This window comes from Tympanuchus pallidicinctus, unplaced genomic scaffold (assembly GCF_026119805.1).
Source record: "Tympanuchus pallidicinctus isolate F22 unplaced genomic scaffold, pur_lepc_1.0 scaffold3, whole genome shotgun sequence".
NCBI classification, from domain to species: domain Eukaryota; kingdom Metazoa; phylum Chordata; class Aves; order Galliformes; family Phasianidae; genus Tympanuchus; species Tympanuchus pallidicinctus.
In genome coordinates this window covers 43631589-43653242 of record NW_026294747.1, presented here as the reverse complement: position 1 = coordinate 43653242, position 21654 = coordinate 43631589, and the positions used below count along the sequence as shown (strand labels likewise).

Genomic DNA, 21654 nt, shown 5'->3' with positions numbered 1-21654 from the left:
GAGAGGGAAACGGAATGTTGCCAGCTCTTCCTCTCAGGAACTCTGTCCCAAGTGACAAGGGCCTCATCATTGTAGCAGCATTTGGCCAACAATCATTGGGATGTTAGATACTCCCATAAAATTGCAACAACTCTGATTTCTGCTGGCTTCTTCCAATGTCTGTGTAAAGTTATTCTAAAGCACCTCCTTTGTGCAGTGTCTGGTTGCCACTCATCTTCCTGGACAGCTGCCAACTACTCCAGCCTGTTTGCATCTCTTGAGAGGCACTGCTGGGGCTGTTAGAACTGGCTGTGGGCCGCTGGTGTGGGTGGATTTAAAGCAAAAAATAAATAAATAATATCCTTTATAAAGCCAGGATCCTCCTGGACTTTTAAGTGTGGTTAGGCAGCCTGAGCTCAGTGCATGTGCTCTGTAGAGCCATACCCCTAGTCTGGTTTGGATTTGAATTAAGATCCATTCCCATTTCCTCTTCTCTCATCATCCATTTAACTTATTTTCATATATGATATGTACTAGGGTCCTCTGTTTCCTTTCTTAATTCAGGCATAGCATTTTAATCTTGATTTATACCATTTACGTATTTCCTTCCTCTCACCACATTGTTGTAACTGTTTAAAGGCTGTAACAGTGAGGAGCAGAAGTACTGAACGGGGTTTCCACCATGTGGAAGCTCCATGATGTGAAGTTTTATTTTCATCATGAAACAGGATAATAATTATATGTAAAATAACTATCACATAATTAATGTAAAATAACAAATGAGAAATTGTTTCACCTAAAACAAAGTACTGGATGTGTGTGCGCAATTGTATATATGAAGAAATATTCCATCTTGATTCTTGTAGGTTAACAGAGTAGTTATATAAAAATAGTGTTAGTGGTAAAGAAACAGTATTTTTCCATACAAAATTGTTTGGGTTTTTTTCATTTTTTCATATATACACTAGGAGACATTTTTCATTAGTTGACTGGATACTATATGTCTATCCATGTTTTTTCCACATGATTCTGTGGTGGCAGATGGCTGAGACTTCTGGATGCCATTCAGTGTTACATTAACCTGGTATCTGAAGGCTATCATTTCAGAGCTGGGCACACTTAGCCATGCTAGGGAACCCCAGTGCACAAGCAGATGCTCTTGCCTAAATACCTTCTTGGCTGTCCTGTTGAGAAAAAAAAATGCATCCAGATGTTTCCAGTTCTCTTTGGTATCGGGGCTATAGACAGGGACTGCTGACAGCTCTATTTTTATTGCTTGCTGGCGTTACTGTAGAAGGAGAAAATATTGGATTAAAAACTGACACAGAATACATGAAGTCTTGAGCATTAAGTTAGATTATAAAGTAACCATCAGCGACTGTCGTGATTTTTTCCTAATCTGCTTAGAGCAGAATTATCTTGAATTGAATTCTTTCCTTGTTCTTGTCAAAAGCCAAGTTTCAATCTCTGCATTTTCTTTTCTTGTGTCCTGATTTCAACTCTTGTTTTGCTGTTTTACATCTGAGTCCAAAGTGATCTAAAGTCCAAAAAAATGGATTTATTCCTTTGTATTTACTGCCCCAATACATACCATATTGTACATCCTTGTCCAAGTCAGTGAATTTATCTACAGTTCACAGGAACAGTGTTGTCAGTTCAGTAATTGGATGAACTGGTTGCTTGCCTAATGCAGCATTAGGAAGAAATACTATCTCTATCAACTTTTACAGCCCAGTGCATAGGGGATTCAGCATATTAAAATTCCAAGTTTTAAGCTTTATCATGGGATAGATTTATAACTTTCTCTTCTTAATTCAAACATAAATCTCGCATGAGAAAAACTGGCTCAGATTTATGAAAATTGTGCTTTTGGCCCTTGTACTATTATTAATCTTCTGTATACTGGGGCAGACTTGGATTGCGTCCGCATTTAAGAGCTGCAGGTGCAAGGCTATAATGCTGAGAGCCAGTGTGTCCCTGGGGGCCATGTGAGAGGAGCGACTTCTGATCGTGCGCTCCTGCCAGCACTTATTCCCCTTCTCCAAGGGGTGTCTGAAGAGTAGAGGCAGTTGTTCCTGTAGCGCAATAGCTCAGACACGCACCTGCTCAGCTTTATTTTTCTTCAGGGAAGTAGGCGATAGCAATTATTTCCGCTTCATGACTTTACTCTCAGTTTGGTGGTCTGAGCTAGGGCCATGGATGCACTGAAGGCTTTTTGGCCTCCTCCAGCCTGAAGCCCTTGGAAGAAGCAGCTGCTAAGCTCAGGGAGACCACAGCTAGATTGCACAAGTGCTCTTTCTGCAGAGTTCAGCTCAGGGCCTGCGTGTAGGGAGGCATGTATTAGATCATCTCCATCAGGGCAGAAAAGCTGAGAAGGGAGAGTCACAGTGGAACAAGGCACAGTCTTTCACAACTGCACGTAGGAAGATGTGGCTGTTCCACGTGAAGCTTTTGCCTTATTTCACTTATGGACCTTTAAAGCATGAGAACGTGTAAAGCCAGTGGGATTGCAGTAAGCTCTTCTTCGGTTGTGACAAAAACTTAGCTAAGAATTGACTTCTGAGGTGCTATTCTTTGCCTCAGGAGAAGCCTGTTCCAAGTGAATAAATAATATTTTTGTGTAGGTGTCACATCCTGACTACTCGTGGTGAAATGTTGAGGACTCCTGCTGATGGCAAAGGTTTTAAGCCGCGTGTGACATTGTTATCCATAAGACTGCTCAGCTGACAGTTTCCTGTCTGAACATTGTGGCTGGCATCAGAGGGCACAGGGCATGCTCTCTGCGGTCACCCCCATGCCTCTAATTGGTCAGAATCCAATTTGCAGTGTGTGGATTAGGGGAGCAGTCGCAGCTTGGGTTCTTAGTACAGTGCTGCAGGAATGAGCACAATCTTCTCCTTGGAAGTGTTACTTAATGAAATATGTTCTCACCTTAGATTATCTTGTGACATTGTTGAATCTGAACTGTACGGTTCAGCTGTAGTATCAGCTTGGAAAAAAGAGGTTAGAGAAGAGGGATAACGTATTGAGCAGCACTAGCAAATTTGAATGATGTAAAACAGACAGCCTTAAATTCATATGCATGATTTGCCTTGGTTTTAGCTTACTAAAGAGAAGGGTCAGAGGTTAGATTCCAATCTTTTAAAGCCTAAATGAAAGAAAAGGGATATGCTGCTGATAATTAAGTATCTTTCCAGACATAAAGACCACATAAATAAATAAAATGGAAAAAAGAAATCACTAGAAAAAATTAAACTGGCTTAAATATTAGCAAGGAGACTAGCTAATGTTCTGTGAAATGAAAACCAACTGTCTTCCTGCTCAAGTTGTTCAGTGTAGTGCAGGGGAAATTGGTATGAGTAATTCAGAAGACTGGAACAAGGGAACATAATTGTCTCAAAAAATAAGATTCTGATCAAGCTATAAGTAAATGAGAGGAATTTGCAGGAAGAGAGGTGCTGTTTAGTTCTGTTCTCCTGGGATCAGCTAGAAAGCTTTCCCACAGATGGCTGTTGTGCCACAATTTAGCCAAGAGGGAAAGCGTTTCCTATGCCTGGGCAGCTGGTGGTTTGTTTGTACTGTGGTGCACAGCACTTTTCCCAGCAACTTCTCACTGTCTTTTGTTACCACACCAAATTGTGTAAGTACGTAAAAACGCTGATGGCTCTTTGCCCCAGGAAAGCTGTGAAAGAGTCCATCACAAAATCAACAATATCTAGACCATACTAACTATGCATAGTCTTTTTTTTTGTTTGTTTGTTTGTTTTTTTTTTGTTTTTTTTTTTTTTACTCAGCTTTAAATTTGTAGTTACGATTTTTCTTCATTCTGCATTTGAAATCTTTTTTTCATCTCTTTGCTGTATTTCTGTCTGTCAGGTAACTTGCAAGTTATCTCTCACAAACAGGTCTTCTGGTTGTCTTTCTAAAGCCTTTTCATAGCTTCTCTTTCTCTTTTGTGTTATTTCAGCATCTCCTTCGTGATCCACTACTTTCAGAATGAAATCTCTTTCTATTTTCAGGCACAAAAGAAGATGGCCACATTGTCTTATTTTTCCTGGAAAGCAGGAGAACTCAAATAATCAGTCTGCAAATTCCCAGTTTTCATGCTTTTCCATGAGTTACAGTTAGAAGTGGAGGAGAAGGAAGGTCTGTGTGTTCACACACCCAGTAGTTATTGCAGATATCACTTAGAGGGTTTTCCTAAAACAGGTGTAGATATGAGCTTCTTATCATGCTCCTTGCAGGTGTGTGTTGGCATGACATTATTTTTTTCCTCTCCTCCCAGGCAACATACGACTGCCAAGGTTTATGATGAATAACAACAAAAACGCATTGTCCTGCCTACTTACACTTTCAAACCTTCTTGAAGTGCCTCTGCGTCCTTTATGGACGTGACAGATCAGACCTGCTTACGATCACCCTTTCCTAAAAGGAACATTATAACTTTGGTGAGTGTATGCTTGCGCTGCATGTCCGTGTGGGTGTGGGTGTGTGCACCACCCTTGCTCACACAGTAGCAAAGTCCCTGAGGGCAAATTTCTGAGAACTATTTATGCAGTTTTACTATGTTTTACCAGTGTTCACCTGTTTCTAGACACACTGACCCTAACCCCTCTTCAAATGAAGAGCCATGCTCAGACCAGCCTGCAGTTCCCAGACCTTATCCTCCAGCAATAGAACTACTAAGCAACTAGTCCTGGAAGTTAAATCATTTGTAGAATCTAAGCCATCAGAATCTGTCTGACCTGCAGTAGAAGCAGCTATTGCTATGCTCTGTTTCCTTAATCATCAGGAGGCCTGCAGTGGTGTTGTTAAGCTCTTTGAAGGAATTTTGCAATTGGGATCAACTGCATCTCGTGTGTCTGAAACACAGACAGGCAAAGACCTAGTGCAAATGCAGTGTTTGGCTGGGGTGTGAAACTGCAAGCCTGAGCTTGCGTTCTCCATGGGGAGGTTCCTCAGCTGTTGTTCCTTTGGGGCTACTGGAGCTGCAGACACTTATGTCATTCAAGGATCTGTCCCAAATGTCTAATAAGAACCCATCATCCCAATTTCCGGCTGTTTTCTTTTACACCTCTTGCTTTGTGAGGACTTTAAGCTACTAGAAATGCTGCTGTGACGTGTTTCTGGAACACAGACCTGAGAATGTGTTTTATAAGTTTATGGCTGGCAATAAATCTCATAATGATTGAAATCTTTGGTTTAGCCAGCTTTCCCAGTTCGGGATCAGATATTTCACCTTTGTTTCTGTTGCATAGTTCTAAATGTGTTACCTGATCAGCAGAATTCTGACTTAATGTAGCCTGCAAACTTGCTGCAAAATGCACCCCTTCATCATAAGGGAGCAAAGACCTGACATTTCTTTTGAGACTCCTTTCAGCTTTTAATATTTAATATCACAATGATCCATTTTCTATCATGTTTTTTTTATTTAATGAGTTGTTGAAAATATTTGCTCTTTTCTTCAAACATCTCTGTCTTGTAGTCATTCTGGTGGCATCTGGAACTGAAGTTTTCAATGCTGTTTATCTGATTTAGCTCATTCAAAACTATCAGAGGAATCTGGAAGTCATTAAGATAATTTATGTTCTCCATCTAAACCCATTAAAATAATACTGACTATAATTCTCTGGACTCTGTGTATGTGTGTGGTTTACTTTTATACTTTGTTTCCAGTATATTCCAATAATATTGGCTTTCTACATTAGTGTGGAAGGATGATTGCTGAGTTAAATTTGATCTTATTTTGGGTTCATAATGGGAAGAGAGAAATGAAAAAGCTTACTGAAATCATAGTGAAGAACATCAAGAGAGAAAATCTGAGACAATAATGAGGTCTGCTGCAAGTTATGTGATTTCTCTACCTCTTCTATTTTTGCCTGAAAACCAGGAATAATTCTCCTTTTCCTCCTGTCCTTTTCTCAGTCTAGTATCTTCAAAATGAACAAAATCTGTGATGTAAATGTATTGACTGACAAAAACTGACCCCAAGTCTTAGAGTTAGGATCAGAGTCCCAGCTCCTTGTTAGCAAGGATGGCAGTGACGGGAGGTTGGTACTTCTCTGTAGTTCAGTGCCATACCTAATACATGTCTGTACAGTTCTGTTTCTATTGGTAAATTTATTCCCACACAGATGTACATTAGTAAAAACTTTTAACAACTCTTAAGTGTTACACTGAAGGTTTTTGAGTAGCTGACATTATAGAAGATTAGTAAGTATTTGTTTCATCTTCTACAACACTTCATTTGCTCATTTGTCCCACGTGGTTAAGACAAAACTTTAACGTACTGTGAAAATTGTTGCCAAGTCACTGGCAACTTGAAAAATACAGATAAAATATAATAAATGAACTGCTCTTCTGAACAAAACAACAACAGTACACAAATACACTTCTCCTCGTAGCTCAATTAAGTGGATAAAAATTTTAAAAGCAATTTAGACCATTTGTGTTGTGATTTCATGAACAAAGTGCTCTAAGCAGCACAAGGGAGACTTCAAATCAAATGTTTGGTTCCTCAGCAAATGCTATCCTTTTGGTTTTGTTTTGTTTTTGTAACGTGTCTGTGGGGTAAGAGTAGCAATACAGGTGCACGTTTTGTGACTGTCTTTCAAACCATTACATTTTTAAGCACAAAGAAATGTTCAGACAGCGTTTCAGTCTGAACTTTCTTTTCAAATGCTGTATTTAAGCTCAAAGGGAATTGGAAACTCCAAACTCTGTCTGTACACTCTACTGTTGGTTACCAATATCACCCACCTTCAAAGCTGAAATCTGGAAACAGCAATATTACAGTGTACTCTTCTCTACAAGAGGCAGTGGTGAATTGCTTTTATGTTTGTCTACAAATAGGAAGAAAGGTATGAATGTTTCCTTGCTTCTCAGTGGGCAGGGGAGGGGAATGTTATGGTCTAAGAATCACAACTTTTTTCAAATGTAATTAGTACAGAAGATACAGAATTACAGTGTAACTCTTAGATCAACAACAATGATATCAACTTTCTTTGTAAGTGAGGCATTCACTCAGTGATGGAAAGGCGACTGTTTGTGAGTGATGATTTGTGTTTATTTGCTGGCTTACGTTAATGGCTATAGCTCAGTAATTCTGGGGAAAGTACTACAGTGACGTGAATTTTCTCTGATGTAAACAACTAATTTTTCCACTTTATGTAGCTGGAGAGCTGGGTGGTTACTAACATTTTCCTTCCTTCGCTACCAGTAGTCTGAGTATTTTGAGATAAAAGATTGGTTTTGCCAGAGCAAACTGCTACCGAAGCTTAGATACTATTGTTGCAAAGCTGAGAGCAATGAAGCAGCTGTTTCAGCCTAGTTCAAACACGATGAACAAGAGTAAAACATATTAACTCCAGCTGTGCACTGATAACAGCTGGGAAGGGTAATCACTGCATGGGAACTTTGAGTTCTATAGCACGGGTAACTACTGTGATTGCACTTCAGAGGGAGGAGCAGTGGTCATTGGAAATGTGGAGAATTTTGACAGGTTCTTGTGCCTGATTTTGTGTAAAGCTGCAGCAGGCTCTGTGGTTGATGGTATCACTTTGGCAGATTTGCAATCCTAATAAATTTATTTTCCAAAATAACATGTACCAATATTCTTCAGGCTACTTCTCGGGTTTTTTCTGTTCAGGTCACTTGCATCTTGTTCATTTTGGTCTGTTGAGCACAAAGAGCAGTATACAATTAAAGGAAGTAATTAAGAATAATTCTGGAAACAGTTATGTAGTTACAGTAACAAAACTTCATTATATTTCAAACTTGTCTTTTAAAGATAATGGGTTAATTCAGGCCTTACACATGAAACCACATGCTCTGAGTGACCTTTCAAAACCCATAGCTTATAATGCACCTAGCAATTCTGAGGCATACTGATAGAGTGCCAAAGAATGGTCAGTATTTGCTGTATTTGTTCATTATTTGCAAGCTGACACATCTGATGATAACACTGAATTGTGCCTATCCCTGGGGTTAAGTGATGGTAAGCTAGGAAAGCATGTTTTCAAGGGTAGATTAAGTGTCTATAGATTAATATTTCCATTTGGTATCCTTATGAATCTGGGAGAAGGAAGAGAAGACTTTTAAAGAAAGAAAAGCTTTAGGTTGATATTTTGGACATGAGTATTATTTCTGTTTATCAGTGTTTCTGTGGTTTCCTAGCTGTCTTTTAATATGCATACAAACAAAACGACTGCACTGTTCAAGCTGCAGATGGGAGTAGCTTCCATGCTGGAGCACGGAAACTTCCAGTAATTTCCTGTAACCAAGATAGCCAAGCAAACCTGTCCTATTTTGTGTAACTGTCATCTTCTCTCTTTGCTACTTCCCCTTTCTCTTTCTTGTTACTTTGTTTTCCTCATCCCTGCTTACTTTCATGTTCTATTTGGTGTCTTCCTCTCACCACCATGGAGCTGGAATCTTGGGTATGTTCTACAAAGAACCTTGTGTACTTTAGGTACATATAAAATGACTAGACAGCCAAAGTTTTGGACAGGAGGCAACACAGCTGTCTGTGTCCCTCTGAAAAGAGAACATCAGCATATGAATAAAGACACTTAAATGAGGCCAGTTACTATTGTCATAAAGTTATTCTAATGTTAACCAGCTGTTATGGACTTGATCTCATTCTTCAGTAGAGTATGCCTCTCTGGAGGCTGGAAGCCAGTTTTCTCTATTTCTGTACACAAAGCAGACAATTATATAATAAAGGAGGTCTTTGGTTTCATGTGTATACAATTATGAGAAAGCAGTAATTCCTCAAAGAATTGTGAAAGAAGACAATCTTAGTATCATTCATAAAGAGTGCTTTCAAATGTAAAACATGGTGTGTGCAGTCAAAGATGTAAATGTGTATGTATGTTATGATCCTACACGAGTGACAAAGAATAAGAAATATGAATCAGGGAAACAAACCAAAAACCACATCTTACAAATAACTTACCAAAGCTTATCAAAACAGATACAGAGCTGAGTGAATTCCAAAGCCTGACAGCCAACACAAATGTGAGGAGAATTCTGGTGTTCCTGAATGCTCTGACACTTGTGACTGACATAATGGCTGTTGACCCAGGGACTGAGTACAACTAAAAATTGCATATTTAATATTGTACTTTAATTTTAATTGTTCCCATCTAATGTACTTTCCTTTTTCAGGTTTGATAGCTGCAGAGGATCGTTGATTGCGATTTCCTCTAAGTTGCAACACCGAAAACAATGGCGAACGAATATATTAAAAACTGCTGTAAATGGTGTTTTTATGTGGAAAAAGAAAAAAGCAATTGTGAGTTTCAACAAAATCACATTGACTAAAGGTTTTGCTATTCTGGCCTCGTTAATTATAAGATTTCCCATTAACAAAATGACTTTGTCACCCTTGATAAACTTGAATTCTTTTACATATCCAAAATTCTTTCCATTCCTCTGCTTGGAAATTGGACACATGCTTGTTAGTGTTATAAATTGGAATGGGAACTGAAAAATTACTGGTCTGAAGTCTGCTCCTTGCCTGGAATGCTGTCCAAAAATACAAAAAAAAAAAAAAGAACAAAAAACCCAATCAGCCTAAGGTCATGTAAAGGTCTTGTATCTCGCAAACTGTCTGCAAGCAAGCACTGAGCGCTTTTTTTTTTTTTTTCCCCCAGAATTTTATTTGGTGTCTTTGTTGTTTGCACAATTGATCTATGATACAAATGCACAGAATTCCTCTTGTAAAATTAACTTAAGGGCAAGGTAGCTATAAATATACAGCCTCAGGCACCAGAATTTGTTTTAGTACAGACATGAGGATAGATATCTTTTCCAGGTACTTGTCCTGAATGCTAGTAAAACTGAATGCTAGCAATAGTAATGTAGCAAGCACAGATTCTATTAAAGAGATCTGTTCAGAGTACTGTTCCAAACTTAATGCACATGTAGACTGTCTGTTTTTCTTGCTTTTTATTTTTAGCAGTTTCCATGGCGCAGGAATCTGAAGCTGTGCCCGCAAGCAAGCCAACTATTGTACAGCAGCCTCCATTGTCTTCAGTGTCAGTGAAGCGGCAAGTTGGCTGTTCTGAGGATTATCTGCTTTCTAAACTGCCCCTGGACGGGCAGGAGGTACCGTTTGTGGTCCCGCCATTCAAACTGGCTTATGTACAGCCAAAAAGCCTTCCTAGTACCTCACATGCTGGAGGAATTCAAGGTAACATACAAACAGTATGCTGCTGAAATAGTGTGTGTTTCAATTGGGAAAACCTGAACAAAAGTGATAGTACTTCATTAGGTATGTTAACCAGTATCACTTTCTAGCCAAAACCAAAGAAATTTTATTTTGGTGAGAGAAATTTCTCGCTTTGCATATTGTAACAAAAAAAATTCTCCCTGCCCTTCCCCCCGTTCTTATCTATTAACTGTTTTTACTGTTTAGCTTCTAGAAATTTGGAGGAGGGCTGCAGGGGTATGCATTTTTATTTAATCTAGTCTGTCAGTTGACTCAGGAATAGTTGTTCAGTATTTGCTACTCCTCAAAGGCTGTTAAATACTCCTACAGAAAGCATGTATCTGTAAAACTTCTGTAGAAGCTAGGTCTTGTGACTTTTCTCTCTGGATATTGGGACCACTTTTGGTAAGGATGTCACTCCAATATAAATCACTCTGATCCTGCACGAATGAAATTAAAAGCAGGGATTGCACACTAATGCTTATGCTCAACATAATGGAAGACTCTGAAGACGAAGCTCTAGTAAAGAATTTATTGGAGTCAAGGAAGGTGCTAATGTATCACCAGCATCCAGATCACTTAAGAAGAGTGGTCTGGCTTTTGTGTTTATTATGTCAAAACTTTCAGCGTACTAACATTAATGCTCCTTTTCAAATTTCACCAATAGGAAGCATGTGGTACTACTTGGAGGAAGGTTTTAAGACCTTTCTTGTCTTTGAGCATGATCCCCTTCAGGTTTCTCTGCAGATAGCCAGCAGAAGCAAGTTTTTCTCTGTCTCCCACTAGCAGAGCTGGGCTGCTGCACAGACGGATCGCTTGTTATGTATGATGGCTGCTCTGAAAGTTTATGCCTCCTATTTTGTTATGTTGGTCCACAACATCTGATGTGGATGTTGCTGGTATAGCAGTAGAGGCTGAACCTTCCCACCAGTATCCCATTACATTTTGTTGCCATGTGACAGATGACAGCAGAGGGGTGGTCAGACAGAATGTGGTCTGACGCAGAAGTGATTATGAAGTGAAGGTGTGTCACTGAATTCTTCCATGTGGAAAAAATGGCACCCATGTGATTATGTTGAAAAATCGTATTTTGTTGCTGAGAATTTGCTTTATCAAATAGTGTTATTGTACTGTTTATATCTGTTGTAGTTTTCCATGGAAATAAGTAGGCAGCATTACTTTTGGAGCAATCTACATATGCATTCTTCAATAGCTAGTTCTTGTAAGGAGTACTTGAACAAGGTATATGGGAATGCAGGATATGCTGCTGGTAAATCCCTTTTCTCACAGGGTTTGCATTCAGACTCTGTCTTCCTTGGTCCTACCTCATCCTTATGATACCGTACATAAAGGACTCTGAGGCACCTGAGTTTTCCAGTGAGAAGGAAGGGGTGTTTAACAACCTTTCTATAAATGTTTTCTTTGTTCATGCTGTTCTACAGGGTCTTATAAACCGGTGACTTGTCTTCATTGGGTTATGCTTCAGCCTTTCTGAAGGACCTAGTGAACAGACTGGCCCTTGGGCTATGGAATCAGAAGATAATCTGGCAGGATGGCTAGGCTGTTTGTAATTGCTTCTCTTGAGCAAATATTTTAAATTCTTGCATAAATATTTGAAAAGTGGATCTTATGTCAAATAGGTAGCTTCCATTTCCTTTAAAAAATAAGTATATTTGGAAACACAACTCTTTAAGCCTCACTAAAGCTATGTTTAAAAATGCAAAGTTTACTTTTTAGAGAGATATACTAAATACAGGAAAGTGTGTTGTCATTCCTTTTTTACATTTACCGAAGCACCAGCATATTAAAAAAATACATTTATAGTGTTTGTTTCTTTGATCATTGTTAAATATCCATAGCAGCCCAAGTTCTAAAAATCTCAGTTCCATTCCATTTTTTTTGCATGTCTGCCATTTTCCTTTATTGAAACAGAACATGCTCAGTGTAAGCTCTTGGCATCCTTTCTGAAATCAATTAAGTTCTGGCAGGGCTTCTCAGTACTCACTGCAGCTTGTCTCCTGTTCTCACAGAAGTAAGTTAGCAGAAGTGAGAGTGTTCCTGGGCCAGAACACTGATTTAACTGTCACCTGCTGTGTAGCAATTCTTTACAGCTTCACTTCTAACATTCACTCTAACTTAGGTTCTGCTCAAGCCCACTATACTTGAATTCTTCACTTATCAACTCTCATGTTCCATTCCATCTCGCTGTTCTTTTTAACGTTACTGTCACCTGGAAGAAAGGTGGTTGTTGTGGCTATGTATACACAATAATATTTTGCCTCTTATGGGATGGTGTATACAGAATTGAAGGCATGTCATAATGGGGTAAGGAGCTATTTCACAGGGAGGCTGAAATCTGGGGAGGTGAAGGAAGCAGATGTCAGAGCTTAGCAGAGTCCAGGTCACCCATCTCCTTTCTGTTCTGGACTGTTACACAAGGCTTCTTTCAGCTTCGGACAAAATGAAAGTCTAGAGCAATGTTCTTTACTGTTCTGCTGAGCAGGAGGTGTGTGTATTCTCTGAGAAAACTATGAAGAATAGTAGGGCAGCTGTGTCATAATGGACTGAGCAAATGGCTGGGTTTCAGGCTTTCTCAAGCCTGTGTCCTTGTGTCTCAGCCAACAATTCAAGTCATTTGCCACTGACAGACTTCCTATGAAAGTTGGATGACAAGGAGGTTACAGTCATAAGTTGTATTATCTTTCCATACAAGACCCTCTTGGAAATCTGGGGGCTCATTAGTCAAGTAGGAATGTCCTGGGATCACTTAACCAATTAAGACAGAGATTTTCCTTATTCATGGACCTACCTTTCTAAAGATTTCCATCTTGGTCTCTGTCTTTAAAGTCATCTGTATTTTAACGGTTGGGCATTTATTATGGAACACCAAGACAGGACATACATGTATTTATATGGCCGATTTCATTTCAGTATTTTCTAGCATGCTCTTGAAATCTGACATAATATATGCCTGTTTTTTTTTCTTTTCTTTTCTTTTTTTTTTTTTTTTCCTTTCGCTGAAGCAGATAATAATGAAACATTTTGTCCTTTGCCCTGAAGGCACTCAGACTGCCTTATGAACGCAGGCAGCGTGTGTTATGTCTGGAGGTCTTGCATATGATGTTTACTTGTGCTTCACAGAATCTGCCAGAGCTTCTTTTGGTGACCGGAAAGCAGAACTGTGCGGTGTGTACCAGTGGCCCCGCTATGATGTGTACAACCCATTCTATTTGGAACATCATGTTTCACCAGACCAGATTAGGCGTTTCCAAGCCAAATCAGATAATAGGAAATTATATGGATCAGGTGAGAAGAACTGTACCCTCTTCCATCTTTCTTTTTTTTTCAAGGCCAGTAGGTAAGAGATAAAGCTATTATTGTACAGAAGATGTTTGATTATGGCAATCCTCAAACTGGTCTGTGTACTACAGGCACTTCCTGGCAAGGGAATTGATTGGGGAGCTGGTTCTGCTTGATATCCAGTTGTGCTGGTACATTCTATCTTTTAGGGGCTTAACAGGGCTTGCATGCATCACATGACTGTAGATAGAATAGCAAAGCAAGCTAGGGTAGCTGCCTCTGATCCACAACAGGATACAGTACTGAAAATTCTAGCTATCAGTATTTGAGGGAGAATGAACAAGGAAATAGGGTGGTTTGTTGATTGGAGGAATACCTGGGGAATGTTATGTGGAGAGGGAAAAAGGCACTAAAAACAGTCAGGAGCAGATTATGAGAACAGGTAAAAAAAAAAAAAAAAAAAAAAAAAAAAAAAAAAAAAAAGTGATGCTGTGCCATGTGCCAGCTTTTATGTAGTTTGCTATTTAAGCTGTAGAAATGTCCCCACTTCTCACTGCTTAATCATGTTCAAGGGAGGGCTGTGACACGGTATTAGAAGTTTACATACAAGTGTTTGGCTGTCCAGGAAAAACTTCTGTACTGTTCATAGGTATATGTATCTTGTATATAATGCATGCTGTTTACAGTAAAGTAGATGTTTGTGTTTAGCTATGGAAACCTATTCAGAAAACTCATACACTCAAAGAAATGTATACATCTCTTCATCAAGATGGATGCTGGCCGCAGCATGCATTTTTAAAGATGTGTTTGTCAAAAGGTATTGCATGTTTCTTTTACAGCTGGGGAAAATCTTTCAGTCAGTGCTCTGTTTAAAAATAATTTTGAATCACCACAGAAACTAAATTGAAAGACCACGTATTTTTTTAAGAGAACAAAACACATATAATTTAAGTAGCTTTTAATACGTAGAGTTTTGCTGGACTTTTGCAAGCAACTGTGGTGGGAGCCCAATGGTTTTCATAAAATTGTCTTAAACATCTTCCCTTCAGTTCATCATCTGTTTCTTTGTTTGTTTAAACTAAGTAAATACTTCATTAGTTTGTTTAGTAAGCTCAAAAAAGGAGAAAGGTCACTCAAGTGCATCTGGAGTAAAGACTTACATAAAGACAAGGGCTCGAGCATCTCCTGAAAACACCATTTCTGTTGTGGAAGTAATTTTGAAGCAGACTGTCCACTCTGCCAGTGCTGCCAATGTGAACAGGTTTGACTGTTTCAGAAATGGAATGCTCACCTGGCTTATTCTCACTGTTTTGTCATTTCAGGAGAGTATTTTGAGAATGGGAAGTGAGGAAAGGAGGAGAAAACCCTTAGTTATCATCTAGTCAGGTTTTATTTCTGCTATGATTCTACTTAAATTTTAAAAAGTCTTCTTAGTATATTTTTTCTAGCAATGACACAGTTTGTACTGTTCTTTTTGTCTTTTTAGTTAGTGATTTAAGAACTAGTGCTTTGCCTGGATCACTTGATTTAAGTCATTCAATGTTTGATCTCAGAAGCCCACCTCATCGATTCATGAAGGTGAGTATTTCTCATGCTTTAGCTGTCACTTAGGTTGTACTGAAAACTCAGTACATTTGCTGTATGGTTTCAGTCACACTGTTTCAGAGGAATCACTGAAGGGCATTGCACTGGAGGGGTAAAAGGGAAAAGTTCAATGTCTTCGCTAACCTCAAGTGTTTATTTTGCTGATGTCTCCTCTGGTTACTGCTATTCAGGTCCAACAAAGCTGCTGAGAAACTTGAGTAGGCTTTTATAGGACAAGAGTCTGTTGTTTCTCATCTTGTGATTTTTTTATTTTTCCTTCACTTGAAAAGACGAACATTAGAAGTTTATATTTATGCAAAAAATGATGCTGCATTTTGTATGTTTATTTATTTGTTCCTAAATAAATTTGTTCCTATGAACTTGTGTACATACCAGTGAGTGAAAAAATCCGTTGGTCCAATATGTCCTGTACTTATTCTTTGCATCAAGATAGTAACTCCATGCTGGACCATCAGATTGGTAGGGAACGGGTTAAAGATTTGAAATGTCTTGTTTTGTTTCCGTCATGTCTTGTCTGATGATAGAATCTCTATGACTTTCTGCATCTGTTGCTCTGATAGAAGGGGCATGTTTTGCTGTTTTTCCCTCTGCAGAGATATGATTCAGTCTCCAGTGTACCTAGCAGCACCTCCTCCAGAAAGGATTCACATGGCAGTAACAGGAGTCTGGGTGATGTTTTGTTTGTTTAACTTGTAATGCAGTATCTCCTTTGTACTTGCAATACTGAGCTGTCTCTAACATTGATTTTTATTTTGTGTATCTATTTATTTTTGAGATGAATATGATTAGCAAGTCAATAGGGATTACTTTGCAGTTTGAAATTAAGAGTTTTGGCCTTGTGCCTTCCTGTTGTCAGGAGATTGAGCCAAATGGGCCTTTCAGGAATGCAAGTTTTCATGCTTTTGAAAAATTAACCCCTGGATTTACCATTCCAATGAAAGAAGACATGACGGATTTTCTGTTAGAATAGAAAGTGGCACCTTGGTCACAAGCCTTGTCTTTTTTTCATTTATCAATATTTTTCTGTGGGAGGTGTTTGGTTTCCAATACCTCTATTACATTAAGGATTATGCAAGAAAATTGTATACAAACCTGCTATATTTGAGAGAAGTGTTGAAGAAGTCAAGGTGATGCAAAATAAACCTTAAAAATCAAGTCCCCATTGAAGTCTTCCTAGTAAAAGTCAGAATTTCATCCAGTCTCCTCAACACAACAAAGAAACTCTGGATATTAAGTGACTCTCAGAGAAAAGGCAGTGAAATGTTTCTTAGGCTGGTTGAGAAAGACAAATAGCAGACCAGCTTATTAACACTGGAAGTGATTAATCTAAGGGAAGTTGTTTTTATTGGAATGTGTTTTGGGTGTCTCAGGAAAGTGCTCTTTTTGTTTCTGAAAGGTATTTGAGTGCAACACAAGTTATTGACTTCAGTAGAGACACCTGTGGTAAGCTGCAGAGTTAAAATGCAGGTCAGGCAACAAGACTTCATGGATCTTTTTCCTAAAAGTTTTGCGTTAGGATATTTCAAATGTATGTTCAGAGAAATTTTCAAAGATAAGCAGTCCACCTGCTAATGAGTTCCTTTATTCTTGGAATGAATTTTTATCATAGTGCATTGCTTCTGGAAACACCAATTGGCCTTTTTTTTTTCCCCACAGATACCATTACGTTATCAGGTGATGAACGAGACTTTGGAAGACTGAATGTAAAATTGTGCTACGTTCCTTCTGTGGAGCAGATCTGGATCACAGTTTTGCATGTCAGTAAATATAAATAAGTGAATATTAATAACCAGATTATAATTTATTCAAATGGCTATTTTACTATGCTTTTTGTTCAAATACCAGAGAATCAGATTTAACAAGAATAATGAGGGTTAAGGAATACTTTGAGGAGAAAAACAATTAATAATAATACCTTCAAGTATTAATATAAGCACAGTTCAGTCAAATGTTCCTGTTTGGGGGTGAGAAACTGTTGGATGTGCATAAAGAAGATGAGCAGGTCATAGAGTTGGTCCTGCTGTAGAAATTTTCCTGTGGAAATTTGGAGACAGTAATTTGAAGCAAATTTTAGAGGCACCATTTAACTGACCAAATCTAGTAGTTCTCTCAGGGCAGAACTTTGAGGCTGTATTCTTGTGTTCTTGTGGGTTTTTTGTTAACTGGTGTGACGCTGGCTGCTTCATACATTTCCAGGAATTGTGAATAATTTTTAGGCAGTGGAACTTCTATTACTCAGAAACCTTGTAACTATACCAAATGATACATTTGCAAGATTACGTAAGGAATTTCATGATTTATCTGCTGTTGAACTTCCACATAGTGAAATCATTAAAATCTGCTGAAGAACTTTTACTCTCCACTGTAGAAGCGAATTATTAAATGTTCTGAACTGACATAGTTCTTACCCTGGCTCTGACTTGCATTCAGTATTACAGGAATTATGTATAATTCTGGGGCAGTGTAGACCTTAGGTTTCTAACTTGTCTGAAAGCTGGTGGCGTGCATTATCTCAGCTGACTCTGTTTTCAATGTTGTAGTGCAAAGGGCTGAGCTGGCCTTCCAGTTGTGGGGAAAATCCTCAAATCTATGTCAAGGGAATTCTCATGCTGCCCAAGCCTGTGCAGTTCAAATCCTCTGCAAAGGAAGGCTGCAATGTAAGTAGAAGAAAAACAAAAAAACAAAAAACAAAAACAAACAACAACAAAAAAAAAAACACAAAAAAAAACAAAACACCAAGAAACCTTCCACCCAAAAGTAATGGGCCAACACCCAGTTCTGTATTATATTTGCCGTGGTAACTGTCTAGGTTCCAGTTACTATTTTCCTTTTCCTTTTTTTTTTTTTTTTCCTTTCCATTTCTAACTTCTCAAAATCCTTTGACAAGGCTTGTTCCAATTTCTTCCCTCTTTGCCCTCCACTGTATTCCTCCTTTTCTCCCAGATCTGCTGGACAGTTATGGGATGCACTTACAGAGTATCGTGAACCATTCTGGTCTTGGTATTTGAATGGAGGGGGAATGGAGGAAATCTGAACATAATTGTAGATGCAAACTCACCTGGGGAAGGTAGAGGATGAAGTACTACTTCCAGCCCTTCGCTAAGGCAGTAGGCAAAAATAAGCCGTGCTTTGTCCATGCAAAAAGTAGTAAGAATTGGTCATGAGGCACAGGATTCCTGATGATGGCAGTATAGGAAGATAAAGGGGTTGGGGCCAGGAGGAGGGAAGGGAATCACAGAATCATCCGGGTTGGAAGGGACCCCAAGGATCATGTAGTTCCAACCCCCCTGCCTAGCAGGTCCACCAAACATACACAAACATACAAGGGAAAATATACACACAAGGGAAGCAACATAAACAACCCATAATATGAGTCAAAGGTGAAAGAATGTAAAATGAGCAGAGAGACTGAAACAAAAGGCCTCAGGACAACTTTCTATGACAATGTGTGCATGCTGTTGTAAAGCCACAGAAGAGGTGTCAGCTTGTCCTGGTAGTGAACAAGATTCCAGAACCTTGTCCCTGCCTGGGGTGTGACAGAGAGATAAAAAGTCCGCAGGAGTTTACCACTGTAAAAACACATCTCTTCATGACAGCTTGAAATGGTATCCACCAGCAGTGGCCAACTGACCCTGAAAACTTTGTTTCTAGGTTTGGAATCTAACGGGACTCTCTTACTGAGATCATGTTACCTGTGTCTTTCTTTTTAGGACATTGAATTTATGGAAACTTTTGTGTTTGCTATTAAGTTGCAAAGTGTTCAAACTGTCAGACTGGTATTTAAAATCCAGACGCAGACTCCTAGGAAGAGAACGATTGGAGAGTGCTCTTTGTCACTGCGGGAGCTCAGCGCAGAGGAGTCAAATCATTGGCTGGATGTATCTCCTCCTTCCAAAGCACCTGTAAGTGCCGGTTCCATAAATGCATGTTGTTGCATGACCAGATAATGCTGTTGAAAATGGAAGTAAAATCATTTGGTAATAATTCAGTGTTAACAACAAAGTGGTTGTTTCTTTTTCCTTTCTTGGATGAGGAACATTAGATGAAGAAAAAAAAAAAAACAGAGGCACTTCTGAACTGTGCACATCCCTGCTATGATCATAAACCACAGCTGCTTCTAGGAAAAAAAGCTAGAACTAGCTTTTCAACAACATGGCCTATGGCTGGAGGGAGGGACATTCTAGGAAGACTTTTCAGGACACCGAGTAATTGCCTTTTCATACCACAAAAGCATCAGAAAATTTTTAGGACTCACAGCAAGAGCTCACAGCAAATGGGATTTGTTTTTATTATGGAAGAAAATACTAAGATCTTCAGTGGCTTAAAACTGCACATAACACATACATATTATTATTGTTAATGTTCAGATTACATGCTGTGAAGTAATAATTCAGACAGCTCATTTCCATTAGAGTAATACAAAACAGGTGGTTGTCAAATGCCATTTTCACAGTGGGATTCCTTTCCCCCTTCTCCCACTTTGTTTGTTTCTTCTACAGATTGTCTAGACATTTGTATTTTTAACAGATTAAATTTGAATTGGCAATTCAAAAGCAAATTTTATCTAAATATGTCTGAGTAATATGAGTGACAATCTTGATTTCTAACAGAAGTTAAACTTTATATCTGTACTTCTAACAAGTATTTTTTCAAAAGCAGTAACTTTCTACAAAGAAAGCAGAAGATAAAGCTGTTTCAGATGCCACTTCTTTCTAGCATAAATTCCTGAATCTATCCATGTTGGCTTTCCTCACTATAGTATCTGAGAGCTCTTCAGATGCTGCAGGCCCATGAACTATCCTGTCAGACAGCAGTTTTCTCTTTCCAACGGAGCTGAGTCAGTGGCTCCCTCTCAAGTTTGCACAGAATGCGTGTGGCTGAGGTGTGAAGAGAATTTGGGTCTCTTAACCGAACAGAAGTGAAATGAATCTTTGTCTTCTTATAGTTGTTTATATTTTCAGATTGCAAAATATAAAAGAGGGGAAGGAGAATTCCAAAGATTTTTCTGTTAGTAAAGCATGCCCGTTCTCTCACATCAATTCAGTAGTGCTCTACTGCATGTCTGGTTTTCCCTGTATGTGTCCACTTTTACCACTGAGGAATCCTTCCCAGGTGAAACTTGAGGACTCAATTATTTTTCCAGTACCTTTGGCTGCTGCCCATTAGGGCCATACGTGCACTGCACACAAGCAGTGCGTCAGTGGAGCACATGTACAGCAGCTGTGACAAGTGCAAGATGCATTTACTTACCGTGCATCTGCAGGATGTATATACAACACATACTTATATTTCTGTCCAGGAAATCCCAGATAGGAACAAGTGAGCCCAACATATAACAGAATTCCTGCATTTCCTGAGCTTATAAGCAACTTAATCCAGATGTTATGGCAACATTCTTCTGCTTGTAGGTGTGCCGCACAGAACTTCAAATAGGAAGTTGTTTTCAAGCAATAAACAGGAGGATTCAGTTACAAATTCTTGAAGCACAAAATCTTCCAATTTCATCTACGCCGCTGTCTTTAAGTAAGTTACATCAGCTGTCTGAAGCCATTTGTAGCAGGTAAATTACTGATCAAATGGGTTGGCAATTCATAGCATTCCTTACAAACCTCAAACTAGCATGTTGTGCAGTAGGTTTCCGTTGCCAAGGCTTGTTTCCATAGATGTCTGATTTGATTACATTTTGTTTGGTTTGAAGCTGCACATTACGTATCCTGGGAGATTTTATCCCAAAATTAATCCTGACATAGAATAGCATTAGCTTGCACTTGTTTGGATGTGTGTTAATCAGTTCAACATTAGTGAACATACTCAGTGTGTGTGACTACTCGGGAAAGCTATTGTACAGTTCTTTTGGCCAGGCTTTTGAGAAATTATTGTTGAACCATACATGTCAGTTCCTCTTTGGATGTGTTTGTGAGTAATCCTTTATGTGTTGTGCCTTTTTTCTTCCCTTTCTTTTTCTTTTCTTTTCTTTTTCTTTCTGTAAGGTTTCTTTGTGAAAGTTGGAATGTTTAGTACAGAAGGGCTGATCTATAAGAAGAAGACTCGTCTCGTCAAGTCCACTAATGGCCAAGTGAAGTGGAGAGAAATGATGATTTTTCCAGTTAGCCAAGCTGAACAAGGAATCAGTTTTCTTATCAAACTCTACAGCAGAAGCTCAGTGAGAAGAAAGCACTTTCTAGGACAGGTTGGTTTCTGCTAACTAGCATGATAGTCTTGATATTCTTAAATCCAGTTGCAAGGTTGGTTTTTTTGGTTTTTGTTTTTTTTTTTTAAAACTCATATTAAAAAATACTTTAAGGTGCTGTATAGGGAAATAGTGAATTTGAATAAACTTCTTGATATAACTCAAGAAAAAATGGTAGTGGGCTCTTGAACATCACAAGCATCAGAATGGAAGTTGACATTTGATTTTCCTTCACAAAGGAAGTCCTTAAGTCTTTTTTGTGTGGAAAGTTATTACATGAAAGATTCCTCCTTATGAACACATGAATGATGTTGTCCTTGCCTCTAGGCTTTCTAAAGAAAACAAACACAGCATTCACAGCAGCTCC

At 38.8% G+C, this 21654-nt stretch overlaps 1 protein-coding gene across 1 annotated transcript in view; it reads left to right on the top strand.

Annotated features, from left to right (window-relative positions):
* Positions 1 to 21654, top strand: part of TC2N (tandem C2 domains, nuclear) — a 39217-nt gene that overhangs the window by 5102 nt on the left and 12461 nt on the right. The window contains exons 3-12 of the mRNA XM_052694043.1: positions 9148 to 9274; positions 9941 to 10174; positions 13334 to 13498; positions 14979 to 15070; positions 15691 to 15766; positions 16754 to 16854; positions 17638 to 17754; positions 18808 to 18999; positions 20506 to 20620; positions 21088 to 21287. Of these exons, the coding sequence (XP_052550003.1) occupies positions 9208 to 9274; positions 9941 to 10174; positions 13334 to 13498; positions 14979 to 15070; positions 15691 to 15766; positions 16754 to 16854; positions 17638 to 17754; positions 18808 to 18999; positions 20506 to 20620; positions 21088 to 21287 (1359 nt within the window). The 5' untranslated portion in view covers positions 9148 to 9207. The remainder of the gene's footprint in view (positions 1 to 9147; positions 9275 to 9940; positions 10175 to 13333; positions 13499 to 14978; positions 15071 to 15690; positions 15767 to 16753; positions 16855 to 17637; positions 17755 to 18807; positions 19000 to 20505; positions 20621 to 21087; positions 21288 to 21654) is intronic.